At 39.8% G+C, this 19,225-nt stretch overlaps 2 protein-coding genes across 10 annotated transcripts in view; one reads left to right on the forward strand and one right to left on the reverse strand.

Moving 5' to 3' along the window:
- Nucleotides 1-5,084, forward strand: part of PTPN2 (protein tyrosine phosphatase non-receptor type 2) — a 33,808-nt gene extending 28,724 nt beyond the window's left edge. The window contains exons 9-10 of one of the 2 annotated variants that reach the window (XM_066991198.1): nt 1-102; nt 4,723-5,084. In XM_066991198.1, coding sequence (XP_066847299.1) covers nt 1-102; nt 4,723-4,744 — 124 coding nt within the window. In that variant the 3' untranslated portion in view covers nt 4,745-5,084. Of the gene's footprint in view, nt 4,075-4,722 lie in introns of those variants that run through there. The other variant, XM_066991197.1, reaches the window with a different exon arrangement.
- Nucleotides 2,245-19,225, reverse strand: part of PSMG2 (proteasome assembly chaperone 2) — a 17,514-nt gene continuing 533 nt past the window's right edge. Inside the window, exons 2-9 of one of the 8 annotated variants that reach the window (XR_010828941.1) lie at nt 17,913-18,084; nt 17,058-17,116; nt 16,001-16,119; nt 14,983-15,156; nt 11,806-11,926; nt 11,283-11,420; nt 6,561-6,845; nt 2,245-3,608 (exon numbers count right to left, since the gene is read on the reverse strand). Coding sequence is in view for 6 of the 8 variants with exons in the window: in XM_066991202.1 (XP_066847303.1) it covers nt 11,301-11,420; nt 11,806-11,926; nt 14,983-15,156; nt 16,001-16,119; nt 17,058-17,116; nt 17,913-18,084 (765 nt within the window). In the remaining 2 variants the exon portion in view is untranslated. Of the gene's footprint in view, nt 3,609-4,069; nt 6,846-8,766; nt 9,096-10,104; nt 10,327-11,055; nt 11,421-11,805; nt 11,927-14,982; nt 15,157-16,000; nt 16,120-17,057; nt 17,117-17,912; nt 18,085-18,760; nt 19,006-19,225 lie in introns of those variants that run through there. The other 7 variants (XR_010828942.1, XM_066991202.1, XM_066991199.1 and 4 more) reach the window with 7 other exon arrangements.

Below are 19,225 nucleotides of genomic sequence, written 5' to 3' on the forward strand. Positions count from 1 at the left end.
TACTGTCCGAAAACGGCTGCGAGAGGATAGAAAAGCTAACACAGCACAGAAGCTGCAGCAGATGAAGCAGAAGCTAAATGAGACTGAAAGAAAAAGAAAAAGGTGGTTATATTGGAAACCTATTCTCGCTAAGATTGGGTTTGGTACACTGATTTTAGTTGGCGCTTATTCTTGCTGGAAAATGTATTTTCAAGAACATTCCTTGTAAGTAACAAGTAAGCCTGTCTGCTCCAGCAGCTAATTTTGCTGCGAGTGAATGTCCAGGGGTGTGACTTTAAGCAGTAGACTCCTTGCACCTGGAATGGGTACAGACCATTACATACTATAGAGAAGTGATGTAAACTTGATCATATGTCGACATCTCAGGACTTTCCATTGCAGGTACTTACGAAAATGAACTGCTACCCTCCCAACAAAGTTGATATTTTTTGTTTATATAAGCAGGTACAAACCTGCTGCAACTGTTTATACACTTTTAAAAATGGTGGTCTACCGGATCTTGAGCAAACCCTGAACCACAGAGGTTTAGCTACTGAAGGCTGTCTGAATTTCAATTTACATGCCTGACATAAGCAATAAACAGTGTTGTATCATTCACGTTATTAATACAAAGAAGTTATCCTTAAATGTGTGTCATGTGTAATGTACCAGTGAGCATAAACGTTTTATATTCTTATGACCTAGGATAAATATATTTTATAATTGCATATTTAATCTTTTTGTAGTTCACTGTACTTCTAAAGGCTCAGTTTGTACAAATTTCTGACCAAAAAGAATTTGATTTTTGAAACTAAATGTAATTTGTGCATGAAAAATAATAGTGCAAGCATTCCCCTTATTTTGACTTTCAGATTTATATGAGCAGCTAGGGGTCTGATGAAGCACTTACCAATTTCTACTCTGTTAATTTGCATTCCTTATTTATTTTTTGTAGTTTTCATTATTTAAGTAAGGCTTGGAAATTTGAATTTTTTAAGGCTTTTGGGAACTTAGCCCCCACTGAAAAGCATACTGTTAAATTGACAAATGTATTCAGACTTCAGCTACTGTTTGAAGGCCAACGTTGTTAAAGTTCTGACATTCCATTAAATGTGAAGCATAATGTTTTGTGTGTCTATAGATTTTAATTGCTATAAAGAACAAAATTCGTTTATCAGTAATACGTGTAGAAAGCACAGCAAAGGAAACTAGTTTGTCTTCCAAGTGTGGTTCCGATAGGAAACAAATGGTGGTAGTATTCTCCTGTAGGCAGTATTTTCAGTTGTGCTGGCCGCTTCCAGAGGCTCACAAATTCTAGAATTGCTTCTCAGGTTGCCTACCTCATTATTTAAGAGGCATGATGGTAAAAACGCTCAAGGACTAATATTTTGGGACTACCCATCGTACAGTCTCTTTAATATTATTGAGTACACCCTTGCCGTTACTTGGGCAATAACACTTCCTAAATAGTAACCAAACATAAATCGTTTGCTGTACTTCAGGTTGTCCTCAAACACAGAGGTCATGTGTGGCATATGTAGCTTGTTGTCATCCAAGCTGAAACTTAATCATTAGTAGTATTGGACTGCACTTGGAAACCTGGATTTTATTTATTCAAGCATTGACTTGTTGAATGACTTCAGAGAAGTTTTCTTTTTCTGTTTTCCTAGTTTGATTGTTTCCTGTTGGGTGAGGTTTTTTGGATTGGTTGGGTTTTTGTTTTGTTTTCTTTGGTGGGTAGGATTTTTTTTGTGCTTTTTTTTTTTTTTGGTCCTTTCATAAAGCACTTTTTGGATTTGTTGCTGAAAAATACTGAGAGATAGATAATTACTTTGCTCCTCCTCCAAAGGATTTAATTTGAAAGGTTTCCAGTATGTTCAAGCTTAGTTGTAACATGCCAGGCATGGGGCCCAAACGGTCTGACGCTAGCTACGCAGAGCTGAGTTGCGCATACTCTTTGAAATCCTCATTTCACAACAGTTAATACTATTTTGGACTGCACTGTTTATATAGTAAACAAATGCTTATGTGTCCAGATAAGGAAAAGTGTAGTTTCTTGGAACATACAGGGATGTATTTGGGAAATCGTGTGTCAGTAAAACAAAGATAATTTGTATTGTGGCATTACTGGCTGTGTAATTTGCTATTACACAGCTATAATAGCAAAATGACATGCTGATGGCTGTGACGCAGTGTTGGCGGCCAGCTTACATATTTTAAGGCACCCGTAATTTTGAAAACCACAGTAACTTAGCCAACAACAGGTTTGCTGCAAGATTCTTTTGTTTTATTATTTTTACTTTTTAAATTGGAAAGACTTTTTTTTTTAAAGTATTAGCTGTAACTGACAGTATAAATTTATGTGCCTTATAAAAGATGTTTCGGTTATGGAAAAAACACGTGGAATGTAACTAAATGCTTTTATAACAAAGGAATATTCCAGATTTTATTATAAATGCTTAAAAGCAGCTATGGAAAAAGTGCAGGCAGAAACTTTGGTGAAAACATTGTCATTTATCAACTTTCTGTTTGCATGAGAAGAATTTTCCTGGGCCACCAACATCATACAGATACTGAGCTCTACTTGTCAAGTTGTCCCTTGAAATTTTCCCCGTTTTTCTTCTAAAATTTGGCTTTTTTGTTCTTTGGATCCTGAGGAGGCATTCTTGTTTTCTGGGCGGGGGCATGTGAGGCAGGCCTGAGGGAGCCTTCTTAGATCATCTGGCCTTCACCTTCTGGACGCAATAAAGTAGAGCTAGGATATTCAACAGCTGATAGGTAAAAATTCAATTTTGTTACATCGTCGTAAGGATCTTCAAGGTCTAATTGATCTTAAATTAAGAACAACAAACCAATACAAGTCTAGGACAAAACTATTCTGACCACCGAATTGTGCCATGGGAGTAGGAGGGCAATGAAGCATTAGATCTCGTAGAGCATTCCAGGCGATAAGTTGGGTAAAACTCTTCTTTCTGCTCCCTCAGTATCTGACTTGGGACAAAATCCTTAAAAAACTGAATTCACTGGAGGCTCGCTTTCCTTACTGCAAACTGAGCCCTTGCGATATTTCGTTATTCTGTAGGATTTAACTTTACAGCAGTTGTGTACAACTCGGATGTTAAATAAGAACAAATGTGGGCCAAAATGGAAGACCTGTCAATCCCAGTGACTTTTATTTTAGGAAATGCTTAAAGAAAGAGTGAAAATGAAGGAAACGTCTTCTGACAACCTCCTTCTCCCCTCCAGTTTCTGGCAAGCTGTTGGCTGTTTCCGTGTCACTTCTGAAATGCTGTTGTACTTTGATTCAAAGTGTTACTGTGTTGGGTTTTTTCCCCATTTTGGAAATACAGCAGTCAAAATACTTGATGCATAGTGAACTTCTTAAAATTTAAAGAAAGTGTTCGACTCTCAGCTGAACACTTCTATACAAATTACGCATGTTTTAATAAATATCAATAAAAATGTCTGGACCTCAGTTGCAAGTAGTTTGCAGGTTTGGAATTAGTCGTCCAAGTTTTCTGTTTGATTATATCCTTAATGCAGGGACGGTCCACTTAATGTGATGGTACGTTTTTGTTTTTCTTGAAATGTGTTAAGTAAGAGACTTGAATTCATTGTGAAACAGAATTCTGAAAAAAAACAACATTTATTTTATGTAACTAAGATACTGCAAGTGAAACGTAGCCAATCTTGTTAAATCTTGAGTGAAACGGTTTACTTGCATCAATTTATATTCCACTGAATAGGGAAAAAGTGCAAACGTGTATGCATGTATGTGTGTTTGGGTTGTGCAGGCAATTAGAAGGCCTGGCTGGCTTTAAGCTTAATGAATGTTAACCAAATTATTTAGTTTGCTCTTTGGCATTATTACTTAAGCCTGACACACTTGATGACCGCACAAGAAACTAAGTTAATGAATTGATGACAAAAGAGGGAGTCTTCTGCATGGCCAAGTGGCTTAAGTGACAGGATGGAAGTTGCGAAGTTGACGTAACTCACGGTAGTCTTCCTGGGTTTTTTAACCCTGCTGCCCCCCAAAGGTTTAGGTCAGTCTTTCATTTTCATGTATGAAAAATAAATGCGTTCAAAATTGCACCTCTGTCTGAGTCTTTATTTAAATTGGATAAATACTTGGGAGAACATTCTACTGTGTTGTAAATTAACAAAGAAACCTGCCATATAAATCAATGCAGTGTTTGCAGAGCTTAGGAGCATTTTACCTGTCGCACCCAGGGTGTTTTAGTGCTGTAAATACCACGGTTTTTGTGTGTTCCTCGGCGCATAGCCCTACCTTTGTTAAGAACCAAATGTCTAATGTCGGAACGTCTTCCTCAGTACGGGCAAACTTTGCCTAGAAACTGATTTCCATGCCTCTGTGCCGGGAGCGGCCTACAAAGCTGTGACAGGTGATGATAGTCTGAGATGCGGCCCTTCCGTAGTCCCACTAAGGTCAAAGAAGACTCCTCAGTGTTTGTGGTCGAACGCACGAGTAAGTGGCTTGCTGGACTGACCTATACTGGAAGCTCTCCAGCAAGTGCGTGCCGTACGCTGCAATGTGGAAATCCCTTCTGGAAAGGCGACGGCTTTCCAAGAGTGCTTGCCACAGACAAAGAGTAATCAGTTGAGTGCATGAGAAGCTGTTTGGTGTTTTATAGTGAGCTGCCGACCCGTTGTCTGTTCTTATTTCTTTTTCCTCGTACTGTGTACTGAATCCGTGACTTTCTTTTGCGTTGTATGTCGTAGGCCGAGACTGACTGACACCTAAGCCTTCGCGACTTGTGAATATTCTGCAGCTATAAACTGCAAATTATTGACATGCAAAGCGAGACATGAGCCCCTCTTCGGGAACAAAAGTGAGGTCTGTTAAGTACCAAGAAGACCTCAGTTATCTGTTTACAGCGTAAACTACAGCGAGGGGATGAAGAACACCACCAGCATGCTACTTTGCAAAACAAAATAATTTGCTGTCTTGTGTTTTTATAATGCCTGTATTAATGTAGAAAGATGTAAAAGAAATAAATTAGGAAATATTTTGTTTTGTACTGCCATTCTTATTGTATTTTTATACGTTTTTGGCAGCATTAAATATTTTTTTAAATCGACAACATGCTGTTGTGTGCGCATTATGTTAGGAAGAAACTGTTCTGCTTGCTCAAAACAGGCTTTTAAATGTTTCACCTTAAGGTTTTCTGATACCCTGTCTTAACTGGAAAATTGTGAAATATTCTGATTATATTCTGATTAGAATGGGCTTTATGCAAATATTTTTAATTATTCCAATGCTAACTGTTGTAGTTTCAGCTGGGAGGAGCACTTGCACATTTCTTTTGTAATACACCACTAAGAATATTGTTTTATTAATCTGACCAGTTGATTTGGTAATCCTTATGTTTGCTATAAAATATACACGAAATGTTCAGAATAACTCTGGGAGGGAAAGCGTTTTGTTGTTCGTCCTTTAGTGGAAGGGAAGCTGGGAAGCCTGGAGCCTCGCTACCCCCGGCATACCCAATTAACGGTGCTGAGGGCAAGGTGCAAAGCACACAGTCAGTGGAGTCTTGAATTAAATGGGTTTTGGACTGTGCCATCGGTGTGTTGTATGTGTAATGTTTTGCTTCACATCCCCAGTCTGTCGGGGCTCTCCCTCACGTTCTGAACAGCACCACTGGGAGAGGGGTGAACAGATCGCTGGCTGGAGGAGTCAGTGTAACGGCCCCAACAGCCTTTTGAGCCCTGTACCTTCCGTAACAGGGTTAACCTAAGTTCAGTGCTCACTCAAGTCCTCGTAGTTCACTGAGAAGCTGCATGTTATTAGATATGAATGTCTGAACTAGTGTGTGGCGAGGCTTTATATGTAATTTGTACTTGCATATTTTTGTAACAGGATTTTTGGACAAACCATAAAGTCACAGAAAATAGGGAGGAGAAAAACACATGGAACGCGTGGGCAGTGGGGACAGTATTTCTGCTACAAGGTGTAACCTGAAATCTTAACAAAACTTGGTTTTGAGGCTGATAACGTGAAAGCAAGTGTCTTCAGAGTTGTGTTTATCTTCAATGTGAAGCTGAAAGGGGGGTGGGTACTTTACGCTGTTATTTAAGCTAAAAGCCTTGGCACCATCGTGAAATGGTCTGAATCAAGTCTCTTTTGTCTGAATACCTTAATTAAGTGATTAGCATAGTTCAGAGTCCGTGTTGGAGGAGAAAACACTATCCCAGTTTGATTAAGCTTTCATTTTCAAGTTGCTGTGGCTGTCAGACCAGGAGTACCTATAATGAAAGGTCAAGGTCTGGTCAAAACCACTGCAGTAAACCCCAGCACTGCTGAATAAAGGCATGGGGCCTGTCCTTATCACTTGACACATCTTTGGATACAGCTTTCAGCAATTCAGGGCTTTTAATTTAAGCGTAAGATTTATGTTTTCATTATTTTTGCTATCTTTGGATTGCAAGTGAGCATAATGTGTACGACTAGTGGGAACACGGGTGTGTGCTTCATTATAACCCGCTGCTCTCTCAGATAGCTATCAACGGCGCAACTCATTTGTCTTACTGCGTGGCGCGCTGACCGCTGAATGTACCTTGGCCCTTCTCCACGGTGGACTCTGTTCGCAAAACGTTCTTGAAGTTTCTCAGATGGCTTCCCTCAGCTGAGCTGCCTGCGTTTGGTTTTAGGCTTAGCCTCGGGAGCATGCACGGGGGGCAAAGAGCGAGTGGTCCTGAAAGCGGGGCCGAGTCCGGTGGCTTTTGTTGAGGGCTGGCTCAGGGGGTTCCTGCAGGCGCCTCCCGTCTGCTGGCTCTGTGTGGGGCTGCGGTTCTTGCTTGCTGTGAAACCCGGGTGCAGAAAGAAGCGAGGAGGCTGCTGGCTGAGAGAGGAAGAAAAACGGGTTTCTAGGCGGAGTGCTAAATTGGGGTTAGACTGACAGACCTGTAGATTTTCAGCTGAAAAATTCTGATTTCCTAGCTGCCAATTGCCCCCATTTTTTTTTTTTTCTTCTTTTGCTTCCCAACCTGCAAAAGCAGCTTGGCGGCGTTACCCGCCGTTGCTTTTTCCCGGCCCTCCCACGCGGCCGTTCTGCACCCCGGGGCAGCCGCGCTCCGCTGCCGCCTGGCGGCCGCCAGGGCCCCCGGGCCCGGCCCCTGTTAAAAGCAAGGGGCAGGAGCCGCTCGGCAGGGAAGGGCGAAGCCCTGGGGAGCCCAGAGCACTACGCGCCCCCCTTCCTTCTCGAGGCTTTAGGTCCCTGTGCTCCCCCGTTACTGCTGCCCAAAGCTCTCTGTGCTCACCGTTCTACTCCGTGCCAAGCTGACGTCTTCCATCAGAAGATTAAAAAAAAATAATAGCTTAAGCTCTGTTGCGTTTCTTGCAGCTGAGGAATAGTTTCAGTGTATTTTTTGTGTCTGTAAAACACATTTCTGCCTCACCGCTAGTGCCATTAGTCAGTTCCTGGACTCCAAGGACCTCCTGTAACTGCATCATTTTGCAAACACCTCCAGTCCCTGCTTTAGGAATCATCTTTGCCACAATCTGGTTTCTGTTGCATGGGTTTCAAATAGGTGCTGGGTAGCTGGAAGAGACACTACAGTTCTGACCCTGAATTTTATTTTTTTTTTTGAACAACGAGCATTACTCAAGGGAAGCTTAGCACTGGGTTGTGCCACAGGATTTATTATTTCTAATACTATACTAAAAAAATAGTTTGTGTTATGTCTGGAATGCTCAAGGCTTCATCCTTACTATCGGTAAGTAGCTCGTAACCCAAGAACTAGAACAGGTATTTCTGCAGTAGCGATAATTGTGTGCTGCTTCTGCCTAATTTGAAGACAGACCTGTAGACCAGTTTTCACAACAGAGGATGGCTGACAAAGGTAAGTCAAGGCATCGTGCTGGTTAAAAACACCAAACTGAGGTAATAGTCTCATGCCTGTGAACTCCTAACTGGAGGATGGGGTAATTCAGCTGACAGTTGTTCTGAGGTGCTGTGCAAGGTGGAGGGAAAGACTTCTGCATTATGTAGGTAGTGCTGTCCTCAGACTTGGGGAAACGAGGCAGATGAAGCATCGCCTGCAGGCCAAGGAAGACGATCCTTCCCCTCAGCACTGGTGAGACCACACCTGCAGGGCTGGGTCCAGTGCCAGCCTCCCCAGTACAAGAGAGATGGGGATACAGTGGAGAGAGCCCAACACAGGGCCATGAAGGTGATAAAAGTTTTTGGAGCACCTCTCTGAAAGCTGGGACTGTTCAGCCTGGAGAAGAGGAAACTCAGGGTGATCTCATCAATGTCTATAAATACCTGAAGGGAGGGTGCAATGAAGATGGAGCCAGGCTCATTTTAATGGTGCCCAGCGGCAGGACAAGAGGCAGCGGGCACAGCTGTGAGCAGCAGGCCGCACTTGTGTGCTGTGCGGGTGGCCGAGCACTGGCACAGGCTGCCCAGAGAGGCCGTGGGGTCTCCTCATGGAGACCTTCAGAAGCCGCCTGGACGTGGTGCTGGGCACCCTGCTCTGGGTGGCCCTGCTGGGGCAGGGGGCTGGGGCAGGGGGCCTCCAGAGGGACCTGACAGCCTCAGCTGTGCTGGGGTTCTGTGAAGTTTTGAGCATGGAGCTTTAAAAGAGCTCTAGGTGATAAAAATCATAAGAACTATGAGCCTTTTAACTGCTTGAAAATACTAGCTTTCATGCCTCTTACTTCTGGTTAGTAGCTGAAAAGAGATTCTAGTAGTGGAAATCTTCATGCGACTAGCACCAATATAAAGTTCAGTCAGTCCAACAAACAAGAACAAAATGTCATTTTGTATTTTCAATTACCTTTCTTTTAAACAAATTTATTGCAAGATTTAGAATAAAAGATTAAGAAACTGTAGAAGACTATGTTAGGGGCAGGAAATTTACTCTGATTACTGATAGTTAACCACATGAAGGTGCATTTAGGTTGAAATACATTCAAATGTTACTTAGCATTTTCTTAGAGATCTTGTCACTGTGTTATAAATAGGAACTTACCTGGTACCTTCACACATAATGTATTCTCTGAGTTATAGCACAAATAGATTTTAGAACAGGAATATAGAAGAATATATACTTTCGAAGGAATAGCAGTTGGCAGGGCAGCGTCTTCTCTGAAACCAAGTGGATACATTTTCCAAAGATGTTTTTAACATAAGTACTGGTTTATTCAAAATGACAGCAATAAAAACTACTAAGCTATCTGAGTATCTAAGCCAGCTGAGAGACTATTTTCCTGAAAAATTGCGCCTTTATCTGTCATCTGTAAAAGAAAGAAAAAAAACTTCCATGCCTCAAAAAACTTCTGAATGCTTCTGCTGTGGTCCAGTGGTCAAACGCCCCCTTGCTGTTGCTTTCCCTCTCCTAGCTTTTTATCATGGCTTCTCCTTGCTGCAAGCAAAATTAGCAAGGCTTGGAATTTAATTTATCACAGCTGCTTTTTGATGAAAATTGTTCGGCAGCTAAATACCTTCTGAAATGCTGCATCCCAGCCCCATTACCATTCAGCATACCTAAGACTGCATCCCGATCAATACAACCAATTAATACAATGTTTTCCTATTTGATTAGCTTTCTGTGGACGCCCAAGCAACACTACTCGTTGCCCAAATAAAGTTTTAATCTTCAGTTTTTTTGTGTCATTTGAAAAACAGAGAAGTTGACTTGAGTATTCCAAGGGTTTTTTTTTTAGTACCTTGTTTATTTTATATCTACACAATATATTCTGGGCCTTGAACAAAACTAATGCCTGCAACAAGCAGCTGCAGGGAACCCCTCAGGCTTGTTACTTGTATGTAGCAAGTTATTTGAACACCAAAGGTTATACACATGACCGCCCTACACTGCCACACGCATACTCTCCACCTTGTTTGGAGTACTGAGCATCGTATAGGAAACCAGGTTACAGGTGGCAGAGATATTTAATAAGTTTACCGCTGTGTGGCTGAAGTTCACAGGTGTCAGAACTATGACACTTGAGAACAGGGCCTAAAGGAAGCAGTTAATTTGATCCCAAAGGAACTATGTAGTTAAATGAGCCAACTAAACAAAGCTTATGCAATCATCTTATTTAAAAAACAACAACCACCCAAAAAACAAGAAAAAATGTAAAAAAAAAAAAAAAAAAAAAGCTTGTGCCTGTTGATAATTCCTTTTTTTTTTCCCCCTACAATGGTTAGAAAAGCCTCTTTAGCATCTCCAATGCATATATAAACATTTCAAAACAGCTGTACTCATCGTATAAGCGACATGCGAGCTGTGGTTGAAGAGCTGGCTCTTTGATAAGGACTGTTCCATATTTTGCAAGTTCAGCACCAGAAGAATATTTAGGCCATTAGTTCTTTTCTAAAAATACAAAAATGTAATAAACAGTATTTGCAAGTATGAACCATCACCATGATGAGTTCTATTAAAAGGCAGGCTGCGAAAGGGTTTGGCCTTCTACTCAAGTTTTTTTTTGTAAAAAAGACAAGGCTATGAGCCAAAATAACTAAAAGACCAAAACTGAACATGCAGCTTAACAATGCAACAAGTACCATTACAAACCTTAAACACGTGAACTGCTCATCACCAAACCAGCACTGCACACTAGGCTTATACAATACCCAGGCAGCAGCAGGCTGCCCGCTACGAAGGCAGCGTTTTACTTCCTTTATGTTTCAGGGCACTATAAACGCCCCCAAGTTAGCCTGAGATGGCTTGTCTACCTGGAAAGTTTTAATTTCAGCGTCTCAGCAGTGCTTGGAGGAAGGATGGAAATTATCCTGTGGAAGTAGGCCGGAAGAGATAGAACAGGCTGCCATGCATCACTTAGAGTCTCCCCAATTGAAGCTACTACACCAGCATTGGGAAAAGAAGGCAGAAAGATCAATTCTGAGCTTTACTTACATCACCAGGTGGGTTTTAGAAACAAGATCCACAGTTAACATGGAAGAACAGGATCTTACGTTTCTAAAAAGATCTAAAAAAATGCTCATCTATCTCAAGTTCTCAGCTATGTAAGGGCACCATGAGCTTTTCCAGTGCAATAACTTAACCAAGTAGTTGTGTGGTTTTTTAAACGTTTTATTTAAAAAAGAAAAAAACTAACCAAACTTATTCAATAAACTGTACAAAACATATTTCTTTGGTCAATTTCTGAAAGTTACCTTTATTTCCTTTGTTAGCCACATATATGAAAGGGATTTTTCCTAAACCAAGAATTTATGTACCTAACAAATTAAGCTGCTGTTGCTTGACAATTACTATGCAATCATCTTTTCAAGGGATGTTTGAGACTAGACTGTATATACGTAACTTACAGAAGAACTCAAAATGGATCAGAAGAGTGCAGGTGGAAGACCATTGCCAAAAAGTAAGCGCCAAGAACTGGGTATTTTCCATTGTGAAGCAGTGTCTGGTATTTCCTGTTCTGGAGAAATATCTGTGGAATGGCTTCCCTGCAACAACGACAAAATAACTCTGAAGTTTTAAACAATAAAGCAATTTAATGTAATTCTCTCTCTGGCATATATATTAAAATAACAGGCAGCCTTTCAAATGTCACTATCATTGTGGATTGCTTTAGAGAAGAGTACTGGAAGATCAAACTAGAACAAACCTTTACATAATTTTCCCCTCCCCCACCTGTTAAACAAGACAGTTTTATTTTGCCTTTTTTTTTTGTTTTAGTGGGAAACTTTCTAGTAAGATTTTAATCAAAATATACCTTTAATTTGGCCTGCTCTTGATGACCAAAGGCAAAAGTTGACCCAACTGATACAGAAAACGAAAGTAACCAATATAAAATATTAAAGCAAGAACCCTAGATCAAACAGCACTTACTTTGCTTTTAATTAGCTGGAGCCATTCATTAAGATAGTTAACAAGAGCAAATGCATCAGGGATATTGTCCCCTTCCGAGCAGAATTTCAGAAGAACTGCCATTTGGATTCCTTTTGAACAACTGCAACAAGAAGCAAACAGGCGTTTCTGTTTCTTTTATAAATTCAGAACAAATATATTTATTAATTAAGTGCAACAATCTGTATATGGTCTGTTTAAAAAAAAACACACAAAAATAAGAAAATATAGACTTTCATATATATACGTAAAATCCTTACATATGTATATGAAATATATTTCTCTCTCTTTTTTCCCTCCAGATTTGCTTGTTTGCATTTTCATTCTTCATGATTTCCTTCTAAATCTTGAACTTGTTCTCTGCTTTGTAAGGCAAGAATCCTAGGTCATGGAAGGGTTACTTGGGGATCCCTTCGTATCCTCAGTTTGCATTTTTGCCCTGTTGGGGCATTTATACAGATCATTTGCTACAATCCCTCCTTCTCCTTTTGTGTGTTTCAAACACCAGTTTTGCAGGCTGCATATCGCTACTTTATTCACAATATTCCCATTTCAAGAAAGCAAAACAGCAGAGCATAGGAAAACAAGTTCCAGGCAGAGCAGAAGAGAGCTGACAGATAAGAGTAGTAAGAAATTTATTGCTACTTACTATTATTAACATCTAGAAAGGAAAATTACAAGAGAGTGTCAGAAAAAGAACATTAGAATCTAGCTGAGGACAGCTACCTGAGAAAATGAAATTAACTCATGGATTCTTAAAATACCTCTTTTGATACAATGGACTTACACATTCGGCATTAATCTCACATGGCACAATTTCCATTATATCTGAGCCTGAAGGCTTCTCACTTCCTATAACATTTAGCTGAAATTCTACTACTATTTCAAAACAAATGGTAAGTTTCACTTTTCCCCAAAAAATCAATAGGGAGAAGAGAAGGATTCCATGAACTATGTGAACTTAAAATATTCATGTAGCTCAAATCAAAGCATGCGCGTACCAACTTAACAAGTCATTAAACCAAAAATAAAGTGTGTCTGGATTTTTTTTTTGCCCAAGTCTTTTAAATCAAAGCATTAGCCATATAGTAACATTCAATTATCACATGAACAAAGACTTTTTTTTTTTTTTAAGGGCAATATCAGAAAGAATAAAGAGATATTTGGGATGCATCTCTAAACCTACACACAGTAAAAATGTATATGATATTGTTTAAAAAATCAGTCTCCAACTTGATGGGATGAACTTAAAGACAGCAAAACAGAGCTTAAAAATATTTCTCAGAGGGACAATGTTACACATCCACCTCTGCCTGCTACCAGTGAACAAACCTGAAGTAAACCCCAAACCAGTGAACCCCAAGCCCTGTTTGCTATTTAAACGTTCAGGAAAAAAAAGTCATTCAAACCAGAAGTCAGAGCGGACTTAAGCATCTATTTTGCAAAAACACATGCTGAAGTTCACAATTTCCTTTGTTAGACCAGGAACACTACTTGTGGTAAAGTAGCTATCAGGTATATAATAGCTGTCAGGTTAATAAGTTAGATACATCCAAGAGACACTGCATTTTTTTATTTTTTTTTTAAACTGATACCAACTATTCAAAGGACCACAAGAGAGACTTAATCAGTGTTGCAGTTGAAGATGGCAGGCGGCTGAGCACCACACAGCTTTCACTCATTGCCCCCCAACTCATAGCAGGATGTGGGAGAGGATCAGGGGGAAAAAAGCAAACCAAAAAACCTCATTGGTTGAGATAAAGACCATTTAATAGGACAGAAAAGGAAGGGAGAATAGTAATAATGACGATAAAATAATATACAAAGCAAGTGGATGCGCAATGCAATTACTCAGCACCTGCTGACTGATGCTCAGCCCCTCCCTAGCAGCAGCAGCCCCCTGGTGTTATTGCTGAGCATGGCCCCACACAGTGCAGGACATCCCCTGGGCCAGCTGTCCTGGCTGTGTCCCCCCACAGCTCCTAGCACACCCCCAGCCTGGTCGCTGGCAGGACAGCACGAGGAGCAGAAAGGTCCTTGGCTCTTTGCGAGCACTGCTCTGCAGCAACTGAAACATCCCTCTTATCACCACTATTGTCATCAACAATCCAAACCACAGCACTGTACCAGCTATGAAGAGGAAAATTAACTCTATCCCAGCCAAAACCAGGACAGTTTAAAACCACATGCAAATTCTACTGTGGATGTGCCACAGCAACTTAAATAATTTTCTGTCTTCACGGTTCAGTTTCCTTTAACATCACTGTGTTTTATTCATTTAGGCATGACGTTTTTTGTGTTCCCCCCACCTCTCAAATCCTAGGAGGTCTTATCTTTTGCAGTTATATATTGCTTCTATAACTGAAGTCAATACAAAGGTAAGCATCATATTAGTAACACTCCTGCTGTTGGATGCAGCTGTTTGGATGGGTGTCAAAAAAAGGAAAAAAAATAATTTTTCCACCTGACACTTACAAAACAAACACCTTTGGCATAGCTAACCCATTTACCACAATGAGTTTTACTGTATCAAAAATTTGACACTTGGACATGCTTTTGCTACAGTTTTGAATGCACACATCTTCTAACAAAATAAATAAAAAATAAATAAATAAATAAATAAATAAAAATCCACAACTAATCAGTTCTGTTTGCTGGCCCTGAAATCTGAACTCTGAGTGTTCAGAATTTCTTTACAACTGGTGACGGAACTATTTGTCACAAGGGTCTGACTGTTTTATTTAAAATGGCACAGGGTATCTCATTATTTACCACTCGTGGTTTGCATAAAATCAGATACAAAATTAACAATGATCTTAATTGTAAAGGATTTATTCTCTCCTTTAGCCTATTCATTCATATTTTTATCCTATTTTAAACTTTGTGATGCAGAATTCCTTATTTTCTATTCCCTAGAATAGAATTCCCTATTATGTCAATATTCAGGAATTGCAGATTTTCCTATTTTATAAATAAAAAATATATTCTCTAAATGTGCTCTTAGTTATGGGCTGGATCTGGAAGTTCTATTCCTACAAAACTCTTTTCTATGAAAATAAGGACTTTTTCCTACAACTTTCCACTTTAAAAGATAATTTTACTCACGCACTAAAATCAGGACCTCTGATACCTTTCTGTGTTTATCTTCAGGCAACTCACCTCTCAGTAAACAGCAATTTTGTGATGCCACCTCCAGGAATATGTAGAACTTTTTCCGCATCATTTATTCCAGGGTAAGCTGCTATTTTTTCCATTTCTTTCCACTTTAGCTCCTGCATATGGCCTCCAACTGCTTTCTCAAGAGCTGGTGTAAGCAGGTAGCGCAGCGGTGTTCTAGGAACAGATCAAGAATACATTCAGGGTGACAATAAAACACAGCACTGAAGTTATTACTTGTGACAGAAAGAAGCTACAAGCATCGAGGACCTCTAACCTGCAATGAAGAATTGCAATGACATTCCCTTCCCCAAGTCAAAGTCAAAAAGCAGCTTGTGGCTTCAAAACAATATACCCAACTTTCTGCCACAAATATTAGCAAGGTACTCGATATAGGGTAAGCACCAGATACGTAAGCACGTGAGTAGGAGAACTGTTGCTGTTAAAATGATGTACACATAAAAGGTTTTTGTTCCTTCAGATGGGAACTGATTCTATTAAAGTTAGTTAAGGTAAGCTCAGACTTCACTGTGACACAGTATTTTCAAAAGCTCACACTACAAGTATCTGCAGGCTTCAATAAAGTTAAGTATTTTCTGAATGTGTTACCCTCGCTCTTCAGTGACTCGGGTGGCACAGAGTTATTCTGCGGTGTTAGAAAATCCTCAAAATTCAAAATAATCAACACATTCTAATTAAATGCTAAATACATAATTTGTGGTCTGTATGTTAGCAGCTAATCCTTGACATTGCTTGCAGCCACGAGAAATGAAGAAGTTAAAACTGATGCTCTCAGGCTGACTGACAGTGCAGGCCAAGTGCAATTCACTCACAGCTGCTACTAACAAAGTTGAGAGATGAGTACTGTACAACGTTCTGTTTTAATAATATTAAGTATTTTATGACCTACCTACACAGCAAAGCAAAAGAACCCTACCAAAAGTACTACACAGAGGGAAACATGTCAGTTTGCCAAAGAGAACACAAATGTTGATTAGATCTTTCAAGGACACAAACATACCCAAGAAGTTGCTCATCATCGCGCTGGTACGCGTGGCTGCTGGACAAAAGAATGACTCTGGCACATTTGCTGCTTTCCACCCAAGAAAGCAGTGCTTGGCAGAACGGCCTGTATTTGTTCTGCATGCAAAGACAAAGAAAAAAAGAAAAATGCATTGTGTCCTCAAAAAAAAAAAAAGCCCAAAGCTGACAATACTAGATGTTATATTTAATGCTCAGCAATGATCTCAATTTTTCTTCACATCCCTTTAGTTTTCACTTCCAGATTTGTTTTCAGAAAGCAGAGGACTGGCTGTGTACTTGATCAAAACTACAGTTTAAAATACAAAACTACAGTTTTGAATAACAGCAGTACTACCCACTTTGTGTGCCATTAACACCAATAGAAAGATGCTAAGTTCACACTCGATTTTGCCAAACTTTGCCAAAAACTGTGGTACTATTTTTTGTCTGGAGTGGTGTTCTGCTCATTTAACATTACAGCCAGTGTCTAGTTAATGAGTAATTTTAAGTTCTTCATTTTTACATAATGAGTGCAGTAAGTGCAGTTTAAATGAATGCTGAACACTGAAATAATTCAATTGGAGTGACAGAGAAAAATTAAGCTATTACAATAAAGAGACAAATACACAAATAGAATAACTGTAAGGAGAAAAAAGTGAAATGGACAAAACCCAGAAAGTTTTGTGTTTTCTTCCAGGCTATTAATAACTAAGGTCACATGAACACTAAAGTTTACCGACATAGATGTTCTAGGCCTTGGAAAAACAAAACAAATCAAAACCTCAATCCTTTTTGAAAGCAGACATCAGCTTTGATCTAAAATTGTATTAGCTGCAAAAGGTGTTGTAGCACCAAGGACAAAAACATTTTGTTAGCTTTTGGTCTGTGTTGTTTTTAACGAAATGTTTTATAAACTGGCAGAGTTCTTCTGGTTGTGCTTATTTAGTCTGACTGAATAATGCCATAAAATTCACCTAGGCCACTTAAATGATTTGCCAGCAGAACTACAGAAACTATTGAATAGTGAACTCAAAACAACCGGTGAACATACATACCTTTATGAAAGGAGATCTGATCTGAAGAACTACAAGTTTCTTCGAAGGTAATGAATACACTACAAAGAGAAATGATAAAGTTTTACAACAAGAAAGCAAGCAAGAAATCTAGGCTTAGAAGTATCCAGATTTATCCACTTTAGAAACCTGAGGACGGTAAACCTTTCAGCTCTCAAATCCAATTACTGGAAAACCTGATTACTGTTAAAAATAAATACCTATTTTGTGCACTGTCTTCATTGAACTTAATTTCACTTGTTATAAATTCAAAGGATTGAATGAAGTAAAATATTTGAAGATCTTCTTCCTGTAATCGTTCACATAATCTCTTTATACAGCTTTGCAAAGATTATTTTGAAATTTATATGATTTAAGAGAAAAAGAAATGAAAACAATAGAAATTCAATGATGAAGACAGGGAAAAATCCCGAGAATTTAAAGGGGGCAGGATCAACACGGGGGAGAAAAGGCAAACACAGGTGGTAAGGAAGAAGTGAAATATCCTTCTCCACAGAACGCAGCTTGCATTCCAGCACTTCGTTTAAGTACGTGCACACCGCGTGTTGCTTAGGATTAGAACTGTAGAGAGTTTTGGCTGCACTGTAATATGGTTGAGAGTCAACATTTCTTACTGGTTCCATATGCCAACTGGTTAACCAAAATAACATGAGTCACAGTTTTCTCTGCGAAGTGTAAATACATTCTTACCTGTAAGTCAGAGATTTAGTTATTGAAGTTGTTATTACTGACCGTAGTTTAAACATTGTTCACATAAGCAAAGTGTAGCAACACAAGTAAACGTAACCTTCTTGCACTGTATGCATCTTGCAAATATCACCAGCGTCCAATACACACCTTCAGCATTTATACTCAGCTCCACCGAATTTTCATTTGATGTTGCATACGGATTATTCCCAACCATTGGCACCAGGCAGTCCGTGTAGAAGTAACCAATTTTAGTCATGCGAAGCGTGGAAATCACCAGATCTATTGCCAGTTGACCAACATTTCCCACTGACACTGCTGGCTGAAGTAACAGAAGTTACCGAAATACAGTGTGTTTTACAGATGAAACAATACACCCTTCAAATAGCAAAGGTTCAAGTTACAATAATTCTGGTTAAACATAGACTTAAAGTCGCAGCTCATCTTCTAACAAAGATGACTATTTCTTAGGTTGGTCCCTGTCCCACAGAAACCCACTGGCCACTTTTGTGACTAATGGTATCTTGATGTAAACTTAAACCAAGGCTTGGAAACTCGTCTCCTCCCTCCCTCTTTTTGGGTACAGAGTAGGTAAAAGTCACTCTAAAAATGAATGCAGAGATCGGATGGCCTCAAGTGACACCTAATGGCAATGTTGATATTACACATAAGACTGTAAGCGTCAGTTTGAGCAATATACACAAAGCGTTTTCCATTTTCTTTTAAGGATGGATGTCATCTTGGTATTCGTTTCGTTGGAATTGCCATGGGTTATCACCAAAAGGTGATAGAAAAGGTGATTAGGGCAGACGCTGACCTAATCTAACAGCACAGTAAGAGAATTTCAAGCATTTGTGTCTGACGTTAGCATTTTCAGTTGCTTCCCTGTGACTTCTAAGCAAGCCCGTGCCTATGATTTTGCTAACGCCCGAAGTGCCACCCCATGTGGGAACACAACGAACTCGATCCTGACAAGCTCACAGCGAAAGCGGCCTTACTGGCACTTAGAGACTGTCACTCCAAGCTGGCTGCGACTGGACAGCGTGGTACCCCTCGCTGAAGAACACGGCAGTGACCTATTTCCTCTGACTTGTCAGCTGATCGGGAGCGATTTCCTGCACGCACCGCCTATGAGTTCGCAGAGTCACAGAAGCATGGAATCACAGAATACCCCGAGTTGGAAGGGACCCACAAGGATCATCGAGCCCAACTCATCAAGTCACGAGGGGCTGCGTAGCTCTCGAGATGAACAGTGGTGAAGTTGCTTGTAAATAATACAGTAAAGGAACTTACGAGTAGGAAAAATAATGGCTTAGGGCTTCACAGCCTGACAGGAACTCTTATCCCAAAATAAACAAAGTAGCCTCAGGCTGATCATCGTCAGTTGATTTCATAGCAGGTTTGAAAATGATTAAAATACTTTCTTAATCCTGAAAAAATATGATTCTTTCATAATCTGAGTT

This window comes from Anser cygnoides, chromosome 2 (assembly GCF_040182565.1).
Source record: "Anser cygnoides isolate HZ-2024a breed goose chromosome 2, Taihu_goose_T2T_genome, whole genome shotgun sequence".
Lineage (NCBI taxonomy): Eukaryota > Metazoa > Chordata > Aves > Anseriformes > Anatidae > Anser > Anser cygnoides.